At 29.5% G+C, this 26193-nt stretch overlaps 4 protein-coding genes across 4 annotated transcripts; 3 read left to right on the top strand and 1 right to left on the bottom strand.

The window, feature by feature from the left end:
* The first annotated feature begins 352 nt into the window (after window positions 1-352).
* LOC107626483 (RNA polymerase sigma factor sigF, chloroplastic) lies at window positions 353-3909 on the top strand. The gene is made up of 9 exons (XM_016329370.3): window positions 353-692; window positions 1212-1363; window positions 1467-1576; window positions 1772-1975; window positions 2093-2366; window positions 2467-2697; window positions 2788-2928; window positions 3019-3219; window positions 3453-3909. Exons 1-9 carry the CDS (start codon window positions 602-604, stop codon window positions 3738-3740), a joined length of 1692 nt encoding a protein of 563 aa, XP_016184856.1. The 5' UTR covers window positions 353-601; the 3' UTR covers window positions 3741-3909.
* Window positions 3910-16672: 12763 nt separating this feature from the next.
* Window positions 16673-18302, top strand: LOC107626482 (actin T1-like protein). Its single transcript, XM_016329369.3, has 3 exons — window positions 16673-16872; window positions 17881-17959; window positions 18090-18302. The coding sequence occupies exons 1-3, from the start codon at window positions 16721-16723 to the stop codon at window positions 18156-18158; spliced, it is 300 nt and encodes a 99-aa protein (XP_016184855.1). The 5' UTR covers window positions 16673-16720; the 3' UTR covers window positions 18159-18302.
* A 422-nt stretch (window positions 18303-18724) lies between these two features.
* LOC107626479 (thylakoid lumen 15.0 kDa protein) lies at window positions 18725-20462 on the top strand. The gene is made up of 5 exons (XM_016329367.2): window positions 18725-19132; window positions 19201-19307; window positions 19715-19874; window positions 19956-20065; window positions 20158-20462. Exons 1-5 carry the CDS (start codon window positions 18862-18864, stop codon window positions 20248-20250), a joined length of 741 nt encoding a protein of 246 aa, XP_016184853.1. The 5' UTR covers window positions 18725-18861; the 3' UTR covers window positions 20251-20462.
* Window positions 20463-21544: 1082 nt separating this feature from the next.
* Window positions 21545-22173, bottom strand: LOC107628081 (SAUR-like auxin-responsive protein family). The gene has a single exon (XM_016330890.2). The coding sequence runs from the start codon at window positions 22073-22075 to the stop codon at window positions 21698-21700; it is 378 nt and encodes a 125-aa protein (XP_016186376.1). The 5' UTR covers window positions 22076-22173; the 3' UTR covers window positions 21545-21697.
* Between the last annotated feature and the right edge of the window lie 4020 nt (window positions 22174-26193).

Raw genomic sequence — 26193 nt, 5'->3', positions numbered from 1 at the left:
TCTTTTCGATAATTATTTAAATAATATAGATGAAAGATAGTTATTTTTATTCCCATAATAGTATATAATTAAATACATATAAATTTTGTTTATATTAATACTATATTAAAATTAAATTTATATTTAAATACATTAATCTAACTTAATTTAATATAACATATATATTAAAATCTAATAGTACTAAATATATAATGAATTGGGGAAGTGATAAATATTCAAGCAATTTTTAATTAAACTAACAAAAATGCATGAAAAAAAAGCCCACATTCAACAGTGAAGAAAAGGCCCATAAGGGTGGCCCAAAATAAGCCCAATGGAAGATTTTGTATCATCGTCATCATGATTCATAGGCATTAATGAAAAAAAGAACAACCTAATCCGTTGAAACAAAATAGAAGAGCAAAATCTGAGGTCTGAAATAAGCTACGAAGACTTCAGCTTCTGCTTTATCTATATTATCCATAACACAATACTCACATACAGCTTCTACTTCTACTTCAACACAATGAATGAATCCACAACACAATCCAACTTACTACATACTACTACTACTAGTAGTTTAGTACTATGATATGATTTCTTAGTACTTTCAGTTTCAGTTATGGAATCTGTAACAAACATGTTTTGTTCCTCTTCACCTTTTCCTTCTAGAGCTTTTCATTGCAACAATTCACCTCCTTCTTCTCCTCCAGGTACTGTTTATCACAATTCAGTTGCTATGTCAATTTACATTCTGAATTCCACATATATATTATATTCTGAAAGCAACATCTTAATGTTTTGTTGTTTGAGGATAGGAATCAATGTTAGTGTTATCTTAAGGGTGAAACAAAAAGCTAGTAATCTATGTTAGTGTTATTTTTGTCTTCTTAGTTCTTACTATTACTTACTTCAGTGTTTCCCTGATCTCTGTACTTTAATTTACCAATGCTAGTTTAATTTATGCAATGTGCATTTTCTATTTGTTCTGCTGGAGCTCAAGAACCCTTGCTCTATTTGTGCCATCTTGGCTATTGTGTTGACTGTTAAGTGAAAAGAGAGAAATAATTGACTCGGTTCAATTTGCAAGTGTCTTAATGCATTTGATTTTGCTAATTTGTGGATGTGATTTACTCCTAATTTTCACCTAAAGCTTCCTTTTTGATTTACTCCTAATGCATTTGTGTGAGTTGAAATTGTCTTCTTACATGCTTGTGCTCTTTAATGTGCAGTTTTGACTCTCCGCGAACAGGTCGGCCTCACATTTTCCTCTTGTTCTTCTAGCATTTCAGCACAGCAATTTCCTACCTCGGTTCTTTTACAAGAGCCGCGTGATGAATATAAATCTCTTTTGCACATGTATAAGGACGAAAAGACGTCTCAGGTCTAGATTTTGTTGATATACTTTTACATTTGGGTATAATGTAATGATCCCTTCTGGTTACATAAAATTCACTGACTTGTTCTTAAAATTAAATGTGAGGCAGATGGATAGTGCCCTGGTTGATGAAGAGAATGACACTGCCACTGCCACTGCTGATCAATTAGTGCATGATTTTAGGAAGCAATTGCATGTTTGGTCTCATTTACAGAACATGTAAGATATGAAATTTCTTTTTCAATCTTTTATGTTTAGGTTGTGTTTGTTTATGCTTCTCAAATTTGTGTAATTTATTGGGATAAGCTTCTCAAGAATTAGAATGAGAAAATTTTGAATTGGCAAGCTCGGAGCTGCTATTGCTTTTTGTCTCAAAATTAATGAAGACCTTGGTGTATAAATGGTCTATTGTAGATTGAGTTCTTCGGGAATAGAAGAAATTGCTGCCTCTTTGACTACAGAACGTGTCGCTCTTGACTCTGAGAGGCTGGCAGATGACTTGCAATGTAATGCAGTTTCTCTTGCTATGAAAGCGTTGTCAGCATCAAAACAAGCGGCCTCAGTAGTTGAAGACTTGAAATCACTTAAAGCTGATGATGATGAATCCCTTCATTTTGGGTTAGTTCTATCTTTTTAGTTGACTCTAACATCCTTGATACAATTTTCATGTTTATGTTTATAGGTCAATTTGTTTGGAGTGTAATGCTTAAATTCTTCCATTCTCCTCCACACTAGTTTGGATGTCCCTTCGCTTCGAAGCAACAAAACTGTGAGGTCAACACGACTTCTAGAGAGACGATCAAAACAAAGAAAAGCGCCAAAGTCTAGAGCTAAGGATGATGAAACTTACCTTCCAAGAAAGGATAATGCTCAAGGAAGACTACGCGTAGAAAAGAAAATAAATGCAGAACTGAACCAAAATGATGCCCTGCACATGTTCTTGTGGGGTCCTGACACAAAGCAACTTTTGACACTTGAAGAAGAGTCTCAGTTGATTTCTCAGATACAGGTGTTACACTCAATTTCCTAATATCTTTCTTTTTAACATATGATGTGCTCTATTAAGTATTTAACGTTTTTATATTACCTAAATGTGCATAATGTAATAGGACTTAATGAGATTAGAAGAAGTGAAAACCAGGCTTCAGTCTCAGTTTGGGAGGGAACCAACTATTGTAGAATTGGCTGAGGGTACGGGACTTAGCTGCCGAACGCTGCAGATGCAGATTCATTGTGGTAACAGAAGCAGAGAAAAGCTGATACAAGCTAATTTACGCATGGTAGTTCATATTGCAAAAAATTATCTGGGTCGTGGCCTTAGCCTCCAGGACTTATTACAGGTAATCTTGAAGAAATTAAACATGTTCCTTCCTCCGTGGTAAAGCCTTGTTTCCATTTTAATTTAATAGTGCTGCAATCATATCTTTTAGGAGGGAAGTATGGGTCTAATGAGGAGTATTGAGAAGTTTAAACCACAAGTTGGCTGCCGTTTCAGTACTTATGCATACTGGTGGATAAGGCAATCAATCCGAAAAGCCATATTCAAACATTCCCGGACAATCCGTTTGCCCGTAAGCTTGGTTGTCTAAGTTTAAGCTTTCGCCTTCTGATTAGAAATGATATGTTGCCCAAACATCAATGCTATTCCTCTGTTTATCCAGGAAAACATATATATCCTTTTAGGAAAGATATCTGAGGCAAAGAAACTATACATGCAAGAAGGAAATCTAGAACCAACCAAGGAAGAATTAGCATTGAGGGTAGGGATTACGCGAGAGAAAATCGACCATTTGCTATATGTTGCAAGAAATCCGGTTTCTATGCAGCAAACTGTCTGGGCAGACCAAGCTACAACTTACCAGGTATTTTGTAGTAGCTAATGCCATTTTTATTTTGATATCATGTTACTTCTTAAGATCTGTAAAATGAAGCTTAAAAAAATGCAGCAGTTGCATCAATATTTACAGCGTTTTCAATGGTTGAATGTTGTACTAAGGATCTTTGTGTTGATAATTGCAAAATAGAAAAACAAATGGAAAGTCTCATAGTAATGATTTAGAATTAAGAATTAACCACCTATCTCTTATAATATCAGGAAATTACAGCAGACACCACAATTGAGACCCCAAACACGACAGTTGAAAAACAACTAATGAGACGGCATGTGCTCAGCCTCCTGCGTAACTTACGCCCAAAGGAAAGGAAGATCATCCGCCTAAGATTTGGTATTGAGGATGGCCAACAGAAATCTTTATCAGAAATCGGAGAAATATTCGGTTTGTCTAAGGAGAGGGTCCGTCAGTTGGAGAGTCGAGCATTGTTCAAGCTTAGGCAGTGTCTGGTGAGTCAAGGTCATGATGTTTACTCAGACTTGCTTGTATAGAACCATGGCCTGCACACTTTTTCTAGCTACGTTTTTTTTATAGCAGTAATAGCTAGGTGACGTTTGGTAAATGAATATCCAAGTGTTATAAAGGTGAGGCTTATGTTAATATTGTTTCCACAGATAATTGTTGTATTTAGCATTAATAATAAATGGTTCATTGTTTAAATATCATAGTTTCATAATGATAACAAGATTTAATGATTTACGACATATAATACTACTCGTGTTAAATCAAGGGCGACACTACTAAATCAACGTGGTTGAAGCAACATGGCGAGTTCAACATCCGAATCATCAGTGACATAATATGCACTAAGAGGGTAACTATCCTTCATCTCCACTTTGAAACGACGAAGAGCGAACAACTGTTGAGGAATTGCCCAATACTTCTCAACTTTCCTGCGCAGGTCGCTTACCTTATCCGTTTCTCTCACCCTCACATAACCATTGCTACCATTGAACTTCACCAGAACATGTAGTTTCAGGTCCGGTGGCAGTGGCGTAACGGTTAGGATCAGTGTTGTATCACAATGGAATCCATAGTCTCTAATGCGTGCTTCATCTTTTAGCTTTGTTTCTTGATACCATAAGGCTTGCCTATGTATGCCTACCCCTAACTTCTCCTCAATCTTATCTTTCAAATCAAAAATAGTTTCATTTGGGTACATATCTATCTCAGGCACTATTTGTGCACCGGCTATCTTGAATAACACCATAGTTTCAGAGGGGGAAATTGAGCAAATTTTGTTAATATTTTCTTTTTAATAGCTGCAATAAATATGAGTAGATACCTATATAAGGAAATGAGATTGTGATAATTTGTATGCATTAGTTCACTTGTGACATTTTATAGGCTGCATGTGAATTTGGTTGCAGCTGTTTGTGAAAATTGAGATGTCAAACTAACAGAGTCACAAATCCTTTGTTGTTTGGGCATGTACCTAGTATGTTGTGATCTTTATGATAGATTGGTTGATATACCATCTCATCTTATTTTTGTGATCTGAGTCTTTGATGAATATATATGTAAATGTTGCACAAAAAACAATAATGCCATATACTTCACATGCATGACCTTTTCACGGTAGTAGCAACTAGTAAGAGCTAGGCAGGTAGCTAGCATATAAGAATGAATGTAATATTTTTTCCAAAAAGCAAAAAATAGGTAGCATTTAAGTTTTTCATTCAATTCTATGTAAACTACCAAAAATATTAAGTATATATTAAAATTAATCACTAAAATTAATTAGTGTATAATATTTCATTTTATGATTGGTTTTGGTGTACACCGATCTAGCTAGGGATGTTATCGGTTCGGTTTGGTTCGGTTTTGGAACAAAAACCAACCGAACCGATATGTTCGGTTCTTACAGACACACAACCGTTTGGTTTGCTGCTTTTACAACAACTGAATCGAACTGAATCAACAGCGGTTTGGTTCGGTCGGTTTTTTCGATTTTTAATTTCTAATGAGCAAAATATGAATTACAATAATTAGAGGTTTAAAATAGTTAATAAACTGAAATAATAAGAGTAAAACATTGAAATGGTTAGGGGTTGGAGATTTTTGTTGTTAGGTTAAAGGTTAAAATGGTTAAAACATTGAAATGGATGCATATCTTCGGTTCGGTTTGGTTCGGTTCAGTTTCTATCGAGTCAACCGAAAACCGAATCGATCAGTTTTGTCAGAAAAAAACTAAAAAAAACCGATTTTTTCAGTTTTTAAATCGGTTGTTGTAATTTTCAGTTCGGTTTGCGGTAATTTTCGATCCGGTTCGGTAACTTACACCCCTAGATCTAGCGTAGTTAAAAAATTATTTATGAAACTATTTAAAATTTTATTTTAGATTAAAAAAATAAATAGGGTTTAGTTAGTATTTAGTATAGTAGAAGTAGTGTTATGCGTTAACCATTCAATTAATGAAGAGTTAGAAAATTGACTACAATATATCTAAGATATATACCACGATAAAAAAATATAAAAGAAATAACTAGAATGGGATACATAATTGGATGATAATTTACGACAAACTTACTTGTAAAGAAGAATCTTTACCAAATTACATTGAATACCAAATTATCAACCCTTCAACTGCGAAATTCCATGTATATATCATGGTTGTCATAAGGCATAAGCAGTAGTATTGTAATAAGTTGTAACAAGAAAAAGAGAAAAGTGACAATATTCTTGTATCCACTATATTCTAATTGAGAAAAACAAGCAAATCTTAGGGGGTTGAATAGGTTCTATATAAGTGCACAGCTTCAACTGGCCAAAAAGTTCATCATTCGCCAAATTGTTTTGCATATTTAAGGCATATATGAAATAGGTTGGGCCAGGTTTTATAAAGCTACACGACATGGTGTCAAATCTTACATCATATTTGCTTCTTTTTTTGCATTCATCAATAAAGTAAGAAAACCACTTCAAAATAATAATAATAATACATTTCCATACTTATTATTTAGCAGCCCTATCTCTAAGAAATCAGTAACTATATAATCTGAGATAAAAGTGATGACTCCATTTTTCTTGGTCTAGCTGAAATGGGAGTTTTTCAAAAATCTATTCGTATATTAAAATTAGTCATTAATGTATTTGTATATAAATACATATATAGTTTTAAATTTATTTTCAATGTATATTTCTATTTTAACATATATTTTATAGTGATTGGTTTTGACGACTGATTTTGATGTACACGTAGTATAGTTATTAAAAAAATCTATCAAATAGTTAAACTTTTTGCTGTTAAGATTTTTTTTAGAATGGCCAACGAGTTATAGCTCAAATGGTGCACTCTCTCTATCCTCTCCTAGAAATCTTCGAATTTTACTTTTAATTTAAAAAAAAAAAAGATTTTTTCTAGAATGATGATCACTATATACTGTAAGCCTATCTTCATTCAGGCGACCAGTAGTTATTGAATCTTTACAAATAATAATGTTGACCAAATGTGAGATATTAATTATGTTAGTTTTTATGTGGAATAAAGAAGCAGCTAAGTGGGAATTGGGTTTAAATTTTTCTTAAAGAAGTGTATTCTTACAATAAGTCTGATTTTAGTATTTGGAAATAGGTTTTTAAGTGATGCATGCGGTTTATATAAAGTAGGTAAGCGCACTTCTCAATTGAAAGAAAAAAAAAGCACTACTATTCTTTCAAATAATTCTCATATATATGTAGCATTATTAATTATTGGGTAAAGTATTAAATTGGTCCCTACGTTTGGGTGTAATCCTGTTTTAGTCCTTAAGGTTTAAAGTGTCCTATTTGAATCCAAAAAAGTTTCATTTAGCTTCAATATAGTTCCACTGTGAGGTCAAAGTTAAATAATTAACAAAATATCCTACATGACAACAATACAAGAACAAGGTCGATAATATGGAGAATAAGTACAAGTTCTAGAGGCACAAAATCAACCGTGGATGCATCAATACATTTATTTATCATTTTCCTTAGTTATATAGAAAATATTTCATTTAAATTGTAAGAAAATGATAAATAAATGTATTGATGCATCCACAGTTGATTTTATGACTTTAGAGCTTGTATTTATTCTCCAAATTATCGACTATATTCTTGTACTGCTATCATATAGGACATTTCGTTAATTATTTAACTTTGATCTCACGGTAGGACTATATTGAAACTAAATGAAACTTTTTTGGATTCAAATAGGACACTTTAAACCTTAGGGACCAAAACAAAATTACGCCTAAAAATAGGAGACCAATTTAGTACTTTACCCTTAATTATTTCACTCAAGGAATATAGTGCTTATAAGATATAAATAAAAGGAAAACAAAAATTAACTTACTCCCTTAGTAATGAGATATATATAATCACCTACATATTGTTATCCATCTATCAAATTAAATTTTTAAAACAAGTAATTTCGTAATTTTATAATTTTATCTCGTATACTATTTATATCATAAACATAATTTATTATTAAAAAATATTAATTAGTGATGAATTTGGATATGTAAATTGTGTGTGTTGTGCATGGTTATGGAAGTGGGTGATACTAGACACGAATGTAAGGACAGTTTTTTTCTGAATTATGAAGTGAAGAAAACAGAGTGTCCGATTTTTTTATTAAAAAAATTAAGAACACAAATCGGATGGTGCGATTTGTGTGGAGAAAAATCCGATTTATACTTTAATTTTTTTTTTTTAATTTTGAAAACAAAAGTTGGATGGTCCGATTTTAATATTAAAATTTCTTTAATGGTCTAAAACACAAATCAGACGGTCCGATTTGTGTACTGCAAATTTTTTTAATTTTTCAAACGCACCGATTTGCTCTTGACACCACAACTACGTAAAGTACTCATACGCTCCATAACTACGTCCTACACCACTTCTCTTTCTATATCTAAATTAAAAAGTGTGAAAAGGCAGGAGAGGGAGTAAATTACAGGAAATTACATTATCTTTCCCAAAAACAAAACAAATTAAAGAACATAGACAATGGGCCAATCCTTTTTGTCCCTTTGTTACTGTATGTATGTCAACTGTTAGGTTAAAATAACATCAATGTATGTATGTCCATGAAGAACATAATCTAGAAGATCCCGAATTTACTATCTTCGAATATCACAACATACAACATATCCACGTACTCATCATCAGCTATATATATATTGCTCCACACACATATTATAAATCATTAATTAATATTCATCCATGGCAGCAAAAGAAACCGCCACAATAAGTCGAAGTAATAATAATAATCATCAGAAACAGCAAGGAGAAGAACAAGTTTGCAATAGAAGTGCTTGCCACAACAACAATAAGTCTTTTGGGAAGAAGTGCAGGCATCTCGTGAAGGAGCAAAGAGCCAAATTCTACATTCTTCGCCGATGCGTAGCAATGCTTCTTTGTTGGGATGAGCGCAGTTATTAATTAATTGGTATTCTAATTTTGTGTATTAGGTGCTTCTTCTCTACTTTCATTTTTTTTTATGTTATTTTAATTAATGGTAAAAAGTTTACTTGTTAATTTCATTGGATTGTAGAGGTTCATCAATTACATATATATATATTTTTTCACATACATTGATGCGTGCCTTGAAATAAATATGCGTAGTGCATGTATAAATTAAAGTAACTATGCCTTTGTTTAATTTAATTAGCTTTATGTATGCTCAGAAATTTTGTTAGGAATAATCACTACAACAGAAACGACTCATAGCCGTGGCCATTAGCGGCAGTTTCTTCAATTTCCACTATCTATACGTTTAGTGGCAGTTTGACAGCAATAATTTTGAGAGGAGTATTTCTATATTCCGATTTGGATAAAAGTAATTAAAATAATTTTGATGGATGGTCAATATAAATTAATTTTGGGTAAAGTATATTTTTTGTTCCTGAAGTTTGACAAAAGTTTCAAAAATATCCTTAAGTTTTATTTTGTTTCAATTTTATCCCAAAAGTTTTCGATTTACATCAAATATACCCCTGACGACTAATTTTTCAAAAAATTAAAGACCAATTCAACAACAATTTCATAAGAACAACCCTCAATACAAACAAATCAAGCATAATTTTCATGCATTATTGTTAGATTGATCTTAATTGTTTTGAGAATTTAGCCGTCGAGGGTATATTTGATGCAAATCGAAAACTTTTACGACAAAATTGAAACAAAATAAAACTTAGGGGTATTTTTGCCAAACTTCAAGGACAAAAAGTATACTTTACCCATTAATTTTATATGTGTATTTATCAATAAAAATATTTATTTTTTATATTATTTACATAAATAATTTTTCGAAAAAATGAATATGATTTAACAATTATGTAAGATGGTTTATATTATTAGTATATTCACTACAAAAAATTTATTAAGTATTGTTGAATTTATTACTATCGGAATTAATGATCGCTTTTACCGACAACTTTAAACTCAATAACAACCAAATGATGTAATTTTTTAATTATTTATTAAAGATTTTATCTATTATATTTTTTTTTAGCTATGGTCCATTCTATTTTATCTCAATTTTTTAACTATCTTGATTTAAAAATACTATACACACCAAAAATTAATTATCACGTATATTTTAATTTATTTTTAATATATATTTTATATTAATAATTAATTTTAACATACACTTAACATAATACTTAACATAATTGATTCTGATCCTCTCCAAATTCTCTGGTCATAGTTCTTGACTGCTGTTCTCTCTATCCTCCTGTGAGCTTTTGTGTACCCTTTTCCCTCTTTTTCCATTTCAAGAAAAAAAAGGGCTCCCGAAACTTTGCTAACCCAGTAACCCTATTTCATTCCCCGAACTTCTGTTAGCACTGTGATTCCAAGTCAATTTCTGAGTAATGAAGTCCTACTGCCTTCATTCATGGCTTTATCTTATATAAGTCCAAATTGAAACTTACTATTTATAGATGGAAAGCCAAGAGAGATCACAGTGCATTTCCCCGTGAAAAAAATAGGACACTACTCATTTGAATTATTTTCCAGATTTTTAACATGTTTTCTCCTGTAATAATACACAACCATGTTATGGAAAAAAAAAAAGGCTTATAGTAACATGACTACTATTGAATGTATAAACAAACAAATTTACTTATATTGAAGAGGAAAAACAAAAGAAAGAAATCATAGATATAGCCATTATATATTACTAGTGTATTTATTCGTAACAATATTGTAAATTTTTTAAAATTATATTGGCTTTGTTTTAATATTATAGATTATGACACAAAAAATTTATAAAATCAAATTATTTTATAAAAAATTCGTATGAGACAAAAATTGCTGTCGGTTTAAAATATCAAGATCTTTGTAGATAAAAAATTAAATAATAAATTTTTTAATTATTATTTTTAAGAGTTTAATTTTAATAATAATTAATGTAATATTTATTATCTAAAACTTGAAAGAATTTAATGTGTATATATTTATATTTGATTAGATATTAAGTGTGTAGCACAAATAAAAATAATTAATTTTTATGTTTGTTATTTAAAAATAATATTTTTTCTCCCTATATATATCAAAATATAATTAAATATTAGTATAAAAATTTTATATTGCTTGTTATAAAATTAATTCAAAATCAATTTTTTTAAACAATCGAATCTGAATTCTAATTATTAATCACAATATTAGTATTATCTTCAAGTTATATGTAATAAATATTTAAAGGATGAGAAGTGAAAATATAGATTAGAAATATAAGCGATAAAAAATTAAAATTAAATAAAAAACTAAAAAAAATACATAAATAATAATATATTTTTATGTGAATAATATTATGAAATTATTTTTAATTATGTTTACTTATAAATTTAATGTATTTTTTATAATTTTATGAATTTATTTAAATTATAATATTTTTTATTAATTTTTTAAAACAAAAAGGTAGAGAGATATAAAATGAGAGAGAAAAGAGGCAGAAAGATAAATAAGAAGGAGAGTAGGAGTTTGTTAATTTTAGAGGAAAAAATTTTATTTTAATTGTAATGAAAGAATATCTCGTGAAATATTTTGGTTTGTCAAATTAGTAATATAAAATATAAATTAGAGTGAAAATGGTAGAGAGAAATAGAGAAGGAGAGAGAGGTAGATAAAAGGATGGATGAAGGAAATTTATTAATTTTAAAAGAAAATGTTGTATTTTAATCTTAATGAGAGAGTGTCATGTGACACATTTTAATTATTAAATTAATAATATAATATAATTGTATTTTAATTTTAATTTTAATATTTTAATTACAATTGGAGAATGTCATGTTATATATTTTGATTGTTAAATTTATAATTAGTCATTGATAATAATAATATATAGGAGAGATAGAGTAGGTGAAGGAATGAGAGAAATTGAGAAAAGAAGAGGAGAAGATAACCTTTTAATTTAATTTGATTTCAATTACAACGAAAGAATAACTTATGATATATTTTAGTTGTAAAATTAGTAATATATAATAAATACTAGATATTTGTAAGTGAATTAATAGTATATAAATGAAGACTCATATGTAATAATTTTTTTTATAAAGATAATAATTGAAAATTTGGTAGATGATTTAACATATTTTATTAAAGATTTATGTTATATGTACACTAAAATGAGTCACTAAAGTTAGTCACTAGTATAAAATACATGCTGAAATATAAATACACATTGAAAATAAATTAAACCACACATGTATTTATACACAAATACATTGGTGATTAATTTTAGTAGTTAATTTTAGTGTTCAAATAATATATTTATTTATTAAAATTATCACATGACAATTTTCGATTATCAATTTTGTACGAAAAAAGCGCATTAGAGTTCTCACTTAGTAAATAATTAATTAAACACTACTATTTTACAAACATATCACTACTTAACGATTAAACATATAAAGATCTAATAAAATTTGATTAACAATTGACTAACAAACAATAAATTAACCTATTGAATACAATTTTGGAAACTATATCAGTACCTTCAAAATTTTAGAAACAAAAATGTATGCTTACGATTTTAAAAATAAAATGAAACGTGTATGTACTCGATCCAACTATTATTGTTTAGTCACTTTTCTAGAAATCCATCACAATGTCATTGTGCTAAAAAAGTATCAGACAATAACAGGTCTCAAATGTATTTATATATTATTTTTTCTTGGAGATACAACCCATTCATCGTTAACTTTTCACTTTTTTTTTTTTTTAAATTAAAAATGGTTTTTTCCCCTGCAAGAACTTTTTGTATCAGGCATTTTTTATGGTGTTTATGAAATCGTACTAAACATCTTAATAAATTTAATTTTTTATATAATTGTGTAATTATAATCGTTTTTTTAGATAATTATTTACACAGTTATTATAAAAAATAGTTATTTTTATTAATATGTAACTAAAAACACGTATGTATAAAATAATTTTATACTGATAATACATTAAAATTAAATTCTTTTAAAATATTTGTCTCAAAATAATATTTTGTATAATTAAACAGACAAAAAGGGTGCAATGCTAGTTAACATGATCAACTATTGATGATTAGGAGTGTTTTGTTGCAACTTCGAAGCATCAACAAAAGCTCACCATCAAGTTGGAATTGACTGAAATTTAATATGTGAATCCACACAGAAACAGTAACTAATGGACTTGGTCACACAATGACCACAACTTTGAATAAATAAAAACAGTAGCTTAGGTTTCCTTGTTCATTCGTACGTTGGCAGGACTCATCGATAATCCATTATCACATGCATGCTTGGTCGTCACAATATCGATGAGTTAATAGTCAAACTCGTTCTTAAAAGATCACTCATTCTTTAAATTAATCTTTAAATTTTTTTTTTAGTCATATTAGTCCTTAAAAGATAAAACGTAAGTCAAATTGATTCTTCCGTTAGTTAGATGATAACGGCATGATAATGTGTCACGTTGAGTGCCACGTGGCATGATAACGTAGTAGGTTGCCACATGTCACAAGATGATTGGTTGACGTGTCAGGTTAGTGACACCTAGCATGTCACGTGTCACTTGATGTGTAAAAAAGTTATTTAGAATCAAAATAGTCCCTGAAAGTTTAGACGTAAGTCATTTTCATTCTTAAAATTTTTAAAATTAATCAAATTAGTCCTTATATAAATTTCTTTTACTTTTTCTTCGTAATATTAAATTTAAAATATTTTTTGATTGTACTAATTTTAATAATAATAAAAATTATTGAGTCTACCATATATATTAAATAATAATAAAAATTATAATTTTAAAAAATTTAAAAGATTTTAATTTTAAAATAAATATTATATTATATAGTAAGATTTAAAATATTAAATTTTTAAATATATAATTAATAATAATTTGATAAATTCGTTTAAATAAAAAAAATTTGCTATAAAAAAATTACAAATTGAAAATATACAATTTAAAATACAAATGACAAAATAACTTTATAATAATTTAAATTATTTTTATTATTTTATGTAAAGAAAATTTTATTTATTAAGGAATAATTTTAAAATTAGTACTATAAAAAATACTTCAAATTTAATATTATGAAGAAAAAAAAAGAAATTTATATAAGGACTAATTTGATTAATTTTTAAAATTTTAAGGATGAAAATGACTTACATCTAAATTTTCATGGACTATTTTGATTATAAATAATTTTTTTACACGTCAACCAATTATATTGTGACACGTCATCAGCCGTTATCATCTAACTAACGGAAGGACCAATTTGACTTATGTTTTATTTTTTAAGGACTAATATGACTAAAAAAATCTTGAGAACTAATTTAAAGAATGGGTGATCTTTTAGGAGACGAATTTGACTATTAACTCCAATAACAATGCTACATTTTCAATAATTAAATTATAAATAGTCTATCAACAAAGTTTAAAGGTTTTAGTTCGTTGTGTTGCATTATATATGCATCTATATATACCGTTAGACTTTTAGCCATTTTAAATTCTAACTATATAAAGTATATTTATTAGGTGCATTGGTTTGTAAATATATAAAAAGTGTTAAAAAGTAAAAACAACTAACCTATCAATCAATATAAGAAAGATAGTGTTATTGATGACGAGACCAATACTTTTGTTGTTTTCTTAAATAATTTGCGTTCAAATCGATAGAAAGTAGAGCTTTTATATTGGTTGTCACATATTGAAAGTGAACTTGAATTTCACCCTCGTAAAGTGGTCAATATATAGAGACCTCACAAAAATAATGTGGTTAGCTATATAAAGTTCAAGAAGAAATCAGAATAGATGTGATGGAAAGTTTGTGATTGATGGGAAACGTGTACAAGGTGTGATTAACAACTTTATTAATTTGCTGATTTTAAGCCACAAAACACAGAGTAAGGTGGTGTTTCATTGTTTATCATACATCTAAGATCTAACTAATCTAGTGTTTATTTGCGATAGAGGAAATTGAATAAGGGGGACAAAAATGAAAATTACAGTCTAATCAAGCTTGAAAGTTTTTTATATCACATGGTTGAAAGATAGAATTTCATCACCAACATTTTTTAGCCACCAGAAAATAAACCCTAAACCTAAAAGTGATTATGTCCATGTAATATGCATGACAATGATCTTTTTTAATTGTTCTCGATTCTCAAATAATTTCCCCTTCCTAGCTCCCTGATAAGATAGAACTTTTATTCATCATCACACATTATTGAAAGCAAAACTGTTTCTCTGAATATCATCTTAGTCATCACCCACCATGAAATTTCAATTGATTTTTTTTTTAAATAAAAAAAGGAAATCTAATAATGCACTTAAAATAATGGACAATGTAAATATGAATGGGTACATGTTAAGTTATTACGGGATAATATTGTGTTAGTGATAGATACACGTACATATTATATACCTTATTCATTAGATTAGACATATATAATATTAGTTCTAATATAAAAAAAATGAAGAAAAAAAAAAGTACATTAAAGATTGAGAGAAAGCACAGTAAATGATAGGGAGCCATGAGTGAGATATGGAGGTCTATCTCTATAAAGTAGCAGTGAGCCGACAGAGAGAATCGAAATGATATAAGGAAGGGAATTTATTTATTAATACGACAGAGAATTATTACGAAATTCTTTTTTTTTTTTAAATTTAAAATTATTAAATAAGTACATATAAATAAGGAAAAGTCTAGGGGGACAGCAATTTTATTGCATTTTGGCCAGCATGTAACCAGCAGAAAAATATGAGCCATTGGATGATATCTCACACCAATCTCACACCATCAAATTATCATTGATGGCTAATTGATGGCTACCAATCACAAATGTTGCTGCCCCCTAGCATTGCTCTATAAATAATTATATATAATTCATAGTACATTAACCTGTTTAAACTAAATGTTTTGAAGTTATATATTTGATTTTATACATTATTAGTCACATTATTATGAATTTATCATTAAGCAACAACAGAATGTATTATCTGCGCTCCGAACATATAGAAACTAAAAAAAATAACGATACACACTGAACGTTTTTCCAAATTTAGCTTAGAATGTTGAAAATAAGATGATTCCCTTTAAGGTGGATATAACTGTCGGCATAACGTGAAAAGTGTCTCATGTTCCTGGGATCCTAGCAACGGCATATCCAAGGTCATATTTATGCTATATATAAAGTAATCTAATAAAATCAATTCACAGACAAATACATGTATATTTCATACATTACGTGGTTATGATAATTAGGTTTAAGAAGGGAGCGAGTTCTACTTTGGAGGACCGTACCCCATACATGGCCCCATTGGAATAGAAAAGCAAAGGTTCAAATCATGTGTATATACTATATAGTATATACCCCTACAATGTATTTGTCTTTACTCTTTACCATATATAGCAGCATGTGAATTTGGATCAGATACACTCAAATAAGATAATTTCACATGATTTGATTTATTTCACCCTACTCTTCACATATATGGCTATGTACGTTGGCACCTTCCTCAAGAGGTAAATATTTCTGCAACACAATCAAAATCAGCCAACTTTAACTGCTTTTCTTTTATTTGTTTTGCTCAGGAACTGCTTTTTCTGAATTCTGCTTTCATACATTATTTCTTAAATTTTGGCGCCATGCCTCATTTTAGGTGGATTAATCAGCGTTAAAAGTTTTTATTTTTTTTGGTCCATAGCGTTAAAAGTTAATAAAACGGAGTCACAAAAAATTTCTTAATAAAACAAAAATAAATTTTTGGAGGCTTTCAGCCCAAGATCAACTGCCAAAACTTTGGCCCAAACATTTTCAAATGCATTAAGGTTTAGCTCATTTTTGGAGCCCATGAGAGATATCTGCTTTTTTTAAGCAATGGCCCATGGACCTACCTTCCTATGGAAAAGAATTAGAACTTCTAAGGAGCAAACGACGTCGTAGAGGGCCAATATATAAAAGAAGGTGACACAGCAGAGGATAAGAAGCGGAGTGTGGAGTGGTTGTAGAAAGAGAGAAAGAAGAAGAAGATGGAGAAGTATTTCGGAAAAGCGTATCGTGGAGACCCAGGTGTGCCACACGCTGAGCCTGAGAGGTTCGTCAACATTTGGATCGGAGCCGCCGCTTTCGCGGTTCTCACTTACTTCAATCCCTACGTGTGGCAGCTCAGCTACACCTTCAAGTATCTCTCTTTCTCACTCTCCCTTCTTTTCCTTCAACCAAAGGGTTTAGGGTTTAGGCTATGTAATCATTGAGAAATCGGCTAGTGTTCACTTCACTGTAGTTTTTTTTTGTTCAAGTTGGTTTTTTTGTTTTGTTTCGCTGATTGTTGATTGGGTCGTCTGTTATGTGCTTGTAGAAATGCTGCAATGAACTCATAATGCATGCTATTATATGCTGTCTCATTATAATGCACAAAATTGATCTCTTTCTATTTTTCGGTGTGGTTATATTCGTATAGTTATGTGTATGTGCTGATGCATTTGTTTGAAGTATTCATTTTTTTTTTTTTTTGGCATTTCGATTCTGATAAGTGCATGAACATAAGGTGGAGGATGATGGGAGAGGTCTCGAACTTGGCTGCCTGTTCAATAGGCTTCAGTTTTTACTCTATTTCGGGTTTTTCAAATATGCCAACAAATTACGAATTGAGGAGTGCTAGGGGGCCAGCACTTTTTGTTAAATTCTGGCCAGCACTTAACCATCAAAAGGAAATTGAATGATTCTATACCATTAGATGCAATCTCCCACCATTAAAAACATCATTGATGGATAATTGATGGCTAAAAACCACAAAATCTGCTGGCCCCCTAAACTTTCTCTTAAGGGGATTCATATATTTCAAAAGGTGGAAGTGTAAACTAGGAGTGTAATGTAGGTTACTACTATTTCAACAATGAACACATTCAAATCTAAACGAAAAAGGAAAGGAGATAATTCTTCACGTTATGCAGATACAAACAATCACTCTGTGGGTGAGAGAATGTGTTGGTTCAAGATTTATGTCTTGCATTCTTCTTGCCTTCTTGGTTTTGTTTTCTTATCCATTGTCCTGCTAATGAAAATATTGAGTTAATTTGTTTATCCAATTCCATCTATTTTTTAATTCTCGGTTCGTGATTTGGTTTTTGCTGCTTCCTTTTGCATCAACTTGTTTGCGGAAATTAGACTAAGATCCTCTAATGTGCAGCTTTCATGATAAGGCAATGTTATACGAGCAGTACCATTGGAAAAGGGCAAAGAAGAAGGGTCAGCGCTACGAATTCCTGGTATGCCACTTTGCTTTCTTTTCTAGATGCAATTTTTCTGGAGATTTATCGCCCAACAGAGCTGATAATTTGTGCTAATGGTTTGTGAAAATCTAACCTTAATTCTTACGAAAACATGTGTGGTTTGCAGTGGAACAAGACCTGGGACAAGGAACACCGAGATGCATACTATTACAACTGGCCTATTTACTTCCCTTAGATCCTGTCCGTATTTGTTTCTTCTTGCTGGGACTGTCTTATATTTACTGTGCTTGTGAAACTTGGAGGAAACTGACACTCCTTTCCCTTTCCCTTGCATGCAATCTGGAATATGAATTACATTTTATGTTTGACCTGAATCAAATACCGGAAATGTTGCTTGAGATGCATCTTTCTGATTACCAAACAATTCGAATCTCAACATTTGAGATTGAAGTTTGAAGTAATGGCTTAGGCAGTTGATAAAAATTTCTAATGATGGAATGAAAATGAGTTTGACTTCTAGGAAAAGTAACCCTTTTTGATAGTGAGATTACACGATTTTTATGTAGAAGTTTATCAAAGTTTATATACGGGCTTTGTTTATGAAGATATTGTCCTACAAAAAAAAATAAGTTAGCACCATTGCTGTGTCTATAATGTATTGCAAATACTAAATAATACTTTATTAGATGTGGATTAGTCTACCCTAAATTCGAAAGTGGAGTTGAGTTTCCACATAACTATTAGAACCAAAAGATATAAAAAGTTTAAGGAATAAGTGTTTATTTTTGGACTGGGCAAGTTAATTAAACAAGCCCACAATAGGTAACACCATGCTGCACGAATGTTGTACTCACTTTTCAAGCCCAAATAGTAAAGTTCAGAGCCCAAAACAAAGGGGTGATGATCAGAACTCAAACCACCACAACTAACCCATTTATATGTTCCAAGAGGAGAGCGTAAAGCAAGAAAGAAGTATGATGATGGCTCGTTATCTAACTCAGATTGCATCGTTATCACCATCATCATCTTCGTGTCTGACTTGCTCATCATCAAATACGTCTCGTCCTTTCCGAACACCACACTTACAACAACCACCTAAGACGCTGTCGTGTCACCTCTCTTCATCTCACAACAACAACAACATTATCACTTCCAAGCCTCTTCACTTTGCTCTCTCAGCTGCACTTTCACTCGGTTTCTTCTTCGGAGGTAATTATTTAACTTAATTCCTTCTCATATCTTCGATTTTTGTTGGTTCTCAATTGGCATGTATGCAGGGATTGGAGCTGCGGAGGGAGCAAAAGTTGGAGTAAACAAGCCGGAACTGCTTCCTAAAGACTTCACCACCGTCATTGATGTTGCCGGCTTCCTCTCCGACGGACAGGTACCTCTCTCTCTAAGCTTTTCTTATTTCACTGTTGAATTAGTTATGCAATGTTGTTAATTTCTATCCGATGATTAATTTAGTTGCTGACTTTCGGTATACACGTAGCATGGTTGTTAATTATGATGTGTATCAAATTAATCAAGAACTCTTACACAGCAAGAAAGCTATGATGAACACTCTTGATTTGAGAAAGAAAGCAATCATAAGACTTGAAAATTTTACAATAGAATGAACGACCTACCTAAGTCTCTTTACATCACTAATATTTATACTCTATTCATTATGCTAACTACCTAACTGCCACTGCTTTCCATTTCTGAGTTTTCTGTTAAAGCAGTTATGTGTGCTGAACCACTACACTTCACAATATGATGATATGTTGAATTGTTGTGTTACATTTGCAGGAGAAAAGGCTGGCACAAGAGATTGCTGATCTTGAAAATGAAACCGGATACAAATTGAGAGTGTTGGCCCAAAATTACCCCGATACCCCTGGATTGGCCATTAAAGATTTCTGGCAAGTTGATGATAGAACAGTTGTCTTTGTTGCTGATCCCACCTTTGGTAAGATTAAGATACTTTCATCTTTTGAAGACTAATTAAACTGTTTAAACAAAACGTGATGATGCGGTTTCTGTTGATTAGGAAACATATTGAACTTCAATGTTGGAGCTTCGGTTGATTTGGACATTCCTCGCAGTTTTTGGAGCCGCTTGGCGGGGAAGTACGGTAACATTTTCTATTGGAAAGAAAAGGTACACTCTGCTTTTAAATTTTTGCTTAATTATATTATCTCACTTTTAAAGATCATTGAAGATTTAATTACCATATATATATGTTGAAACAGGGTGAAGATGCATCTATTGAAGCAGCAGTTATGGCAATATCTAATTGCTTGAGAGAACCCGTTGGGCCTAATAATTGCTCTGAGGTCAAATAATGATTTTATTTTGTGATCCTTTTAATTTGGTTGTATAGACCATAGTCTATAGAGTATGAACTAACATGTATAGAGTATAAATATATGTACTTAGTATGTACTAATGTCATGATTCATTGCATGTTTATCCTAATTAACCTTAGTTCTTTTTTATGTGCTGAAATTCCTGATATCAACATCATTATTTTGGTAATGGCAATGGCCATAACAAATGTCTCTCTTGATTTAATTTGCTGCCACCACTATCGTATGACATTGCAATTCTTTTGTTATTACACATATTGAGTAACAAAAATGCTATTTTAATATATATTTTCATGTGTCGTTTATACTAGTAGTTGATTTTAATAATTAATTTTAATGTATATCTAATATGGTTGATTTAATAAATATAGTAGTAGATTGATAAAATGGAGGTTGATAACCACCACTTTTTAGTCTCTCTAAATAAAAGTTTTTTGAGTTCGATGAACTATTTAATTGGGGGGAATGAGGTAAAAGTTAGCAACATTTTACTCTTTTAGTTGAACTAATGTATCTTTTTATCTTATTTTGTTTGAATAAAACGATAATAATATCGAATTTTGTAACTAAAAAAAGTAAAACTCTTTCCAAATAGATCGAAGTGGCCAAAAATTTTAAATTGTAACAAAAAAAAATCTCTTAAATTACCATTAAAGTCAAAGCGAAAGTAAAAAAAAAATATATGAGATTTTTGAAGTATAAATTTGCTTTTGATTAGCTAAAAATGATGAGATTTTAAAATTCATCGAATAAAAAATCAATAAAAGATTTTTCTTTAGAAATATACAAGGCGAACTCATAAAAAATCATCAAAGAACTTCAATTACGTTGAATTTACAAAGCAAAATATCAAATTCCTTGATGTGATGATGAGCTCTATTGCTAACAAGATCTCTATAGTGTATGCAAAGAAGAAAAATAATATGATATACATCTTTATTAATAACAGCCATAAAAATTGATACAACGAACGAAACATCTAAATTATTCCATGCTGCACCAAAAGGCTTCTTAATTAGCCTTAGTATATATAATATAAAATATACATACATAAACTATAAACTATAGGAAGAGTTTCAGGTGTATCAAGAACACCGGTGTTCCAGTCGTTTTAACCATTGATATGAATTATAAAAAATATATATAATATATATTAATTGAAATCAACGGTTAAAACAATTGAAACACCGGTATTTCCCGATACACTTGAAATTTTTCCTAAACTATATATCACTATAGCTAGTAGTTTTTTATAACACATACATACATAGGGATGGTATATTATTTCATCAGCACCTTTGGTGCCCTAGCTACTAATAATAACCATGTTCTTCTTTTTTTTTAACATATAATAATAATTAAGAAAAGCTTAATTAACTCTGAAAATGAAAAACAGAAGACACATGAAATTAGATAGTGAATATTATGACCTACTCAACCTTCTTTCATTGCCACCATCCAAAATCTTTTGGAGTTCATGAGGCCTGCAAGGGACAGAAAGAGCTCCCTTCTGTCTGAAACCATATTCTTGCTGAGCTTGATCAAGCAGCAACTTGAATTCAGGATCATTCAGGTAATCCAACTCAATACTGAACCTCTTTTTCTCTCTACCCTTTTCAGCAACAACAGTTAAGTACCCTTCCTTAGTATTATTGTTATTATTATTATTATTACTAGTAGTAGTGGTAATAATAACATCTTCATCATCATCACTAATGTAACTTAGTGATTTAGCCCTTCTGTGATGCACCAAGTTTGAGATACCCCTTTTCACCTTTCCAAGATAGTAGGACTTAGCCATAATATAAATGATTTGTGAATGTGTATGTATGTTATGCTATTGGGGAGAGTAGTTAGGGTTTTTTATAGTATAAGAAGATTGAAGAGAAAAATGAAGTAGAACCACAAGAAATTTCTTAAGTGGCTGGGGGTGCCTCATTCATGAATATGGATTTGTCAATTTTCTTTGTTGAATTGCTTCCCATTCAAACGCGCTAAGCAATAAGTTGAGGGATCATGATAGATATGTCACAAAGTGTGTGTCTCACACTCATCACTATGCTACTGTATAAATATATAAATGTCTCAATGTATGGTTTTTTTCCTTATCATTTTAGATATATGTGGGGGCGTATGGATAAATAATATAATATACAAATACTGTAAGGTCCCACATCAGTTGGGAAGGAGAACAAAGCATGCCTTATAAAGTGTGGATAGCTCTTCTTAGCATGATGTGTTTTGATGATAAACCCAATGAATTAAGCTAATTCTTTTGTGTTAACATATGAGAGACAAGAATGCACTACTCACATCAACTTGTTATTGCTTGTCTATCCGTTGAATTTAATTAATAAAGAAAAAAGTCTTTCACTAGTAGTTTCATCGTGTAAGTCAACTAAAATTCCAAACATTAACGTGTGGTTTCTAGTTGTTTTTCCATGTGTTGCTTAATATATACCACAATGTTTTATTAGGCTAAGTGCCTGTGATCAATAAAGACTTGTTAATGTTCATATATAAGATTATAAGAAATACTAAGTGTAACTTAAAATCAACTATTAAAATAACTTATTATATATTTATTTATGTAATTTAATTTATAAAAAAAGTTAAAAAATTAGTAGGACTTATTATTAAAAGTGCAGATTAAAAATATATTATTAAATTATTATACTAAAAAAATTGAATTAATAATTAAAAATACTGTCTAAAAATAATAAATTTTAATAATTTTTAAATTTTTTTAATTTATTTTTAATATATATTATATTCTAATCGCTTATTATTTTAGTGTACACATGGTGGTTAATTATATTATATTTGGTTGGCTACTTGGCGTGATTATACTTAGTTGGTCACTGAAATTGTTTAAGACGATGGTATATATGAAAGATTTTTGTCTTGTATTAATTTGGAGTCATGCATGTACTCTTTACTTTTTTTTTTTCCTTTGACTAAGTTAACCATTAATTTTTAGGCCAATTTTATAGTGTTTATTATTTATTTTTTAATTTTTGTTTAATTATTTTTTATAATAATTTTTAAATATTTAAAATTTATTTTTTTATATATTTTAAATTAAATACCACATTTTAAACATCATAACAATCATCTATTTTTTAACTATAAAAAAATTCATGGTTACTGACAATGTACCAAGGCATCACTGGTAATTAATAATGCATAAAGTAAATTTTAGTTTAATTAATGTGATATTTAATGATTATAGGTCTGAAAACTTAAATTAAGAAAACGTATATCTTTTAAGTTTTAAATAACTTTCTCTTTTTAGGTTTATTTAAATTTTGTATAATTTTATTTTATTTTATTTGCCTTATACTGTTTTTTTATTTTTTAAAATTTATTAAAAATTGAATTCTAAACTTTTTAGATATAGAATTTAAAGTCTTAAGCTAAAAGAATAGATATATGAATAATTATATTTCTAATAATATCAATAAAAAATTATAAAAAAATTTATTTAAGTCACATTAATATGTTTTTAAGGACAAAATGAAATAATTTTAAATCTTTTAAAAATGAAATTACTTTGTGAGTATTTTTTTTAGATATCAATTCGACCATTATTCCTTATTTCTCTTTATATATAACTGCATTGAAGGCAGTAATAATGTAATAACTCATATTTTAACTTGATAAATTTCTCCATGATTTGTCAAATATCAAAATCAATGCATACCAGAAAAAAACTATTGCTTATAAAACTATTTCTCTGATCCGATCTATTACAGTCACATCTTTCAATGCATGATCTGACTGATCATATGATTTGAATGTTCATTAAACAATATAAAATTCTAAACCGAGTGTGGAACTTTCTTATCACAATACCTGTTAGGTAAGATTTTTATTTCATAATTTAGAAGTGATGTCTAGTGAGGACAAAAGTGTCGGTATATCAAGTATCAAGTGTGTAAATCGTGTTCAGCTATGAGATAATAACTTTTATTACTTCTTGTTACTGCATTGTATTTTCATCCCATTACACCAAATCTACTGAGTTTCTTTTGTTTCATTTCTTGTCTCTCCTGAGGAAAAAACCTCTCCCTACAGAAAACAAATAAATCAGAGTAATACTCAGTACACAGTATTTCATATAAAACCATTTCTCTACTTGAATGTTTGCATAAATTTTTATATAAGTCTTTTTTATTTATTTTATGTTGATTTTTTTTTTTGAAAAATAATAAAAATCGAACTCTAGTATTTTGGGTTACAAAAACTCTGATATTATATCATGAAATTATTTTTTTAAAAATTTAATAGTTTAATTTTGATGTATACAATCGTGCAATTATATCTATTATTTTAGGTGACTATTGTATAAAAAATAATTATTTTTATTAATATGACATTGCATAATTAGATGTACATATAAAATTATTTTATATTGACAGTGCATCAAAATTAAATTTAAGTTTAAACAGCTAAAAAAATACACATAAAAAATTACGGCGGTAACAAATTTATGACAATTTTTTTAGCTAAGTTTACATTCTTGACAAAATCATCCTTGGAATAATTAAATAAAAATCTTATTCTTACAATGACATTCAATTTGCCAAGTTTGAAATAACCCACTTCATCAGACTTTGACATATACTGCAAATTGATGAGATTATGATGAGTATCTAAAGAATAATAATTGAATATCTGAAACTAACCATACATATAGACAAGATTATATATTAAAAATCCATATTAATTATTATATCTAGGGCAAGAAATAATATATATTGCCGTGTAAATGCTTCATGAACTGTACCTATCAATATTGTTTCATTGTTCTAACCAATTTAGCTTAGCTTCTTGGAGATTGCCACATGATATTGCTATATATCTATATGTAAATGGATATATATATGTACATGACTATATCCATCGATGTGCTATTATTTAAAACCTCTCATTATCTTGAATATATGGAATGCATGGAATCAACCTAGCAAGTAATTGCAATATTATTGGTGCATATATAACTGAATATATAAATTGGTTCCCCGGCCCTAATAAGAGTGGCTTCAATTTCAACACAAACTAATGAATCTTTTTTTTTTTCATCTGCATACACTTATTTTTTTATGAGATATGACTCTTTTGAATACCCATTTTTATAAGGCACCTACTCAAATGAAGATGTTAAAAACATCTTCTTATAAAGAGTCTTGTGTTAAAAGTGTGCTTTATTTGTTTGGTCACACTTTAGAGAAAGATAATACTTTTGTAACATATCAAAATCAAACCCTTCAATTCATCATCTAATAGTAGAAAAGATACATCTTCACATAAAGACAATTGTAACATCTTCATAGTAGTATCCACCTTTTTATAAACTATATATATAAATCAAATAGTGTCTGTATGTATTGTATTCTCTCTGTCCTATAATATAAAGGTGTTTTGTTAACAGTATCTATACCATGAAAATAACTATGCTTTTCGGCATATAAAAAATTAATGGCTAGAATACACGGTTTTAGTTGAATTGAAGTAGCGTCTTTCAGTATACTGTGCATTACTACTGTTAGCAGAAATAATGTACACCAATATACTATAAAAAGAAATATAAATGTTAGAAAGATTGAGATTGGGATGCTTAACATTAGGTCACAAAAATGTGAAAAGCGTTGAAAATTATGTGTATAAAAAAAATAGAAAATGCTCTATTTTCATGAAATAGAATATTTTTCCGTATGTTAACATGAATATAAATATAATTATTTATGTACTTTTTACTAATTTTAAAAATTTTAGAGTTTAGTTCTTATTAAATTTCAAAAGAAAGAATTTTAGTATAAGATTAATAATTTTTTTTTAAATTTACGTAAATCTAAAAGAAACTTTTGTATAAAAAAAATCAGTTAGAGATACAATTATTTATATATATTTTTTATT

The sequence above is a fragment of the Arachis ipaensis genome, chromosome B2 (assembly GCF_059453495.1).
Source record: "Arachis ipaensis isolate K30076 ecotype BB chromosome B2, ASM5945349v1, whole genome shotgun sequence".
NCBI lineage: Eukaryota > Viridiplantae > Streptophyta > Magnoliopsida > Fabales > Fabaceae > Arachis > Arachis ipaensis.
This window is presented reverse-complemented; position numbering and strand designations above follow the sequence as displayed.

What these genes read in the sequence shown, in the direction of transcription:
- LOC107626483 (XM_016329370.3), top strand. Translation starts at nt 602, where the DNA reads ATGGAATCTGTAACAAACATGTTTTGTTCCTCTTCACCTTTTCCTTCT. An exon ending in GATGAATCCCTTCATTTTGG is followed by an intron (nt 1,976 to 2,092) that starts GTTAGTTCTATC and finishes CCTCCACACTAG; the next exon opens with TTTGGATGTCCCTTCGCTTC. An exon ending in ACCAAGCTACAACTTACCAG is followed by an intron (nt 3,220 to 3,452) that starts GTATTTTGTAGT and finishes TTATAATATCAG; the next exon opens with GAAATTACAGCAGACACCAC.
- LOC107626482 (XM_016329369.3), top strand. Translation starts at nt 16,721, where the DNA reads ATGGAGAAGTATTTCGGAAAAGCGTATCGTGGAGACCCAGGTGTGCCA. An exon ending in CAGCTCAGCTACACCTTCAA is followed by an intron (nt 16,873 to 17,880) that starts GTATCTCTCTTT and finishes TCTAATGTGCAG; the next exon opens with CTTTCATGATAAGGCAATGT. An exon ending in GTCAGCGCTACGAATTCCTG is followed by an intron (nt 17,960 to 18,089) that starts GTATGCCACTTT and finishes TGTGGTTTGCAG; the next exon opens with TGGAACAAGACCTGGGACAA.
- LOC107626479 (XM_016329367.2), top strand. Translation starts at nt 18,862, where the DNA reads ATGTTCCAAGAGGAGAGCGTAAAGCAAGAAAGAAGTATGATGATGGCT. An exon ending in GCTTCCTCTCCGACGGACAG is followed by an intron (nt 19,308 to 19,714) that starts GTACCTCTCTCT and finishes TTACATTTGCAG; the next exon opens with GAGAAAAGGCTGGCACAAGA. An exon ending in TGTTGCTGATCCCACCTTTG is followed by an intron (nt 19,875 to 19,955) that starts GTAAGATTAAGA and finishes TCTGTTGATTAG; the next exon opens with GAAACATATTGAACTTCAAT.
- LOC107628081 (XM_016330890.2), bottom strand. Translation starts at nt 22,075, where the DNA reads ATGGCTAAGTCCTACTATCTTGGAAAGGTGAAAAGGGGTATCTCAAAC.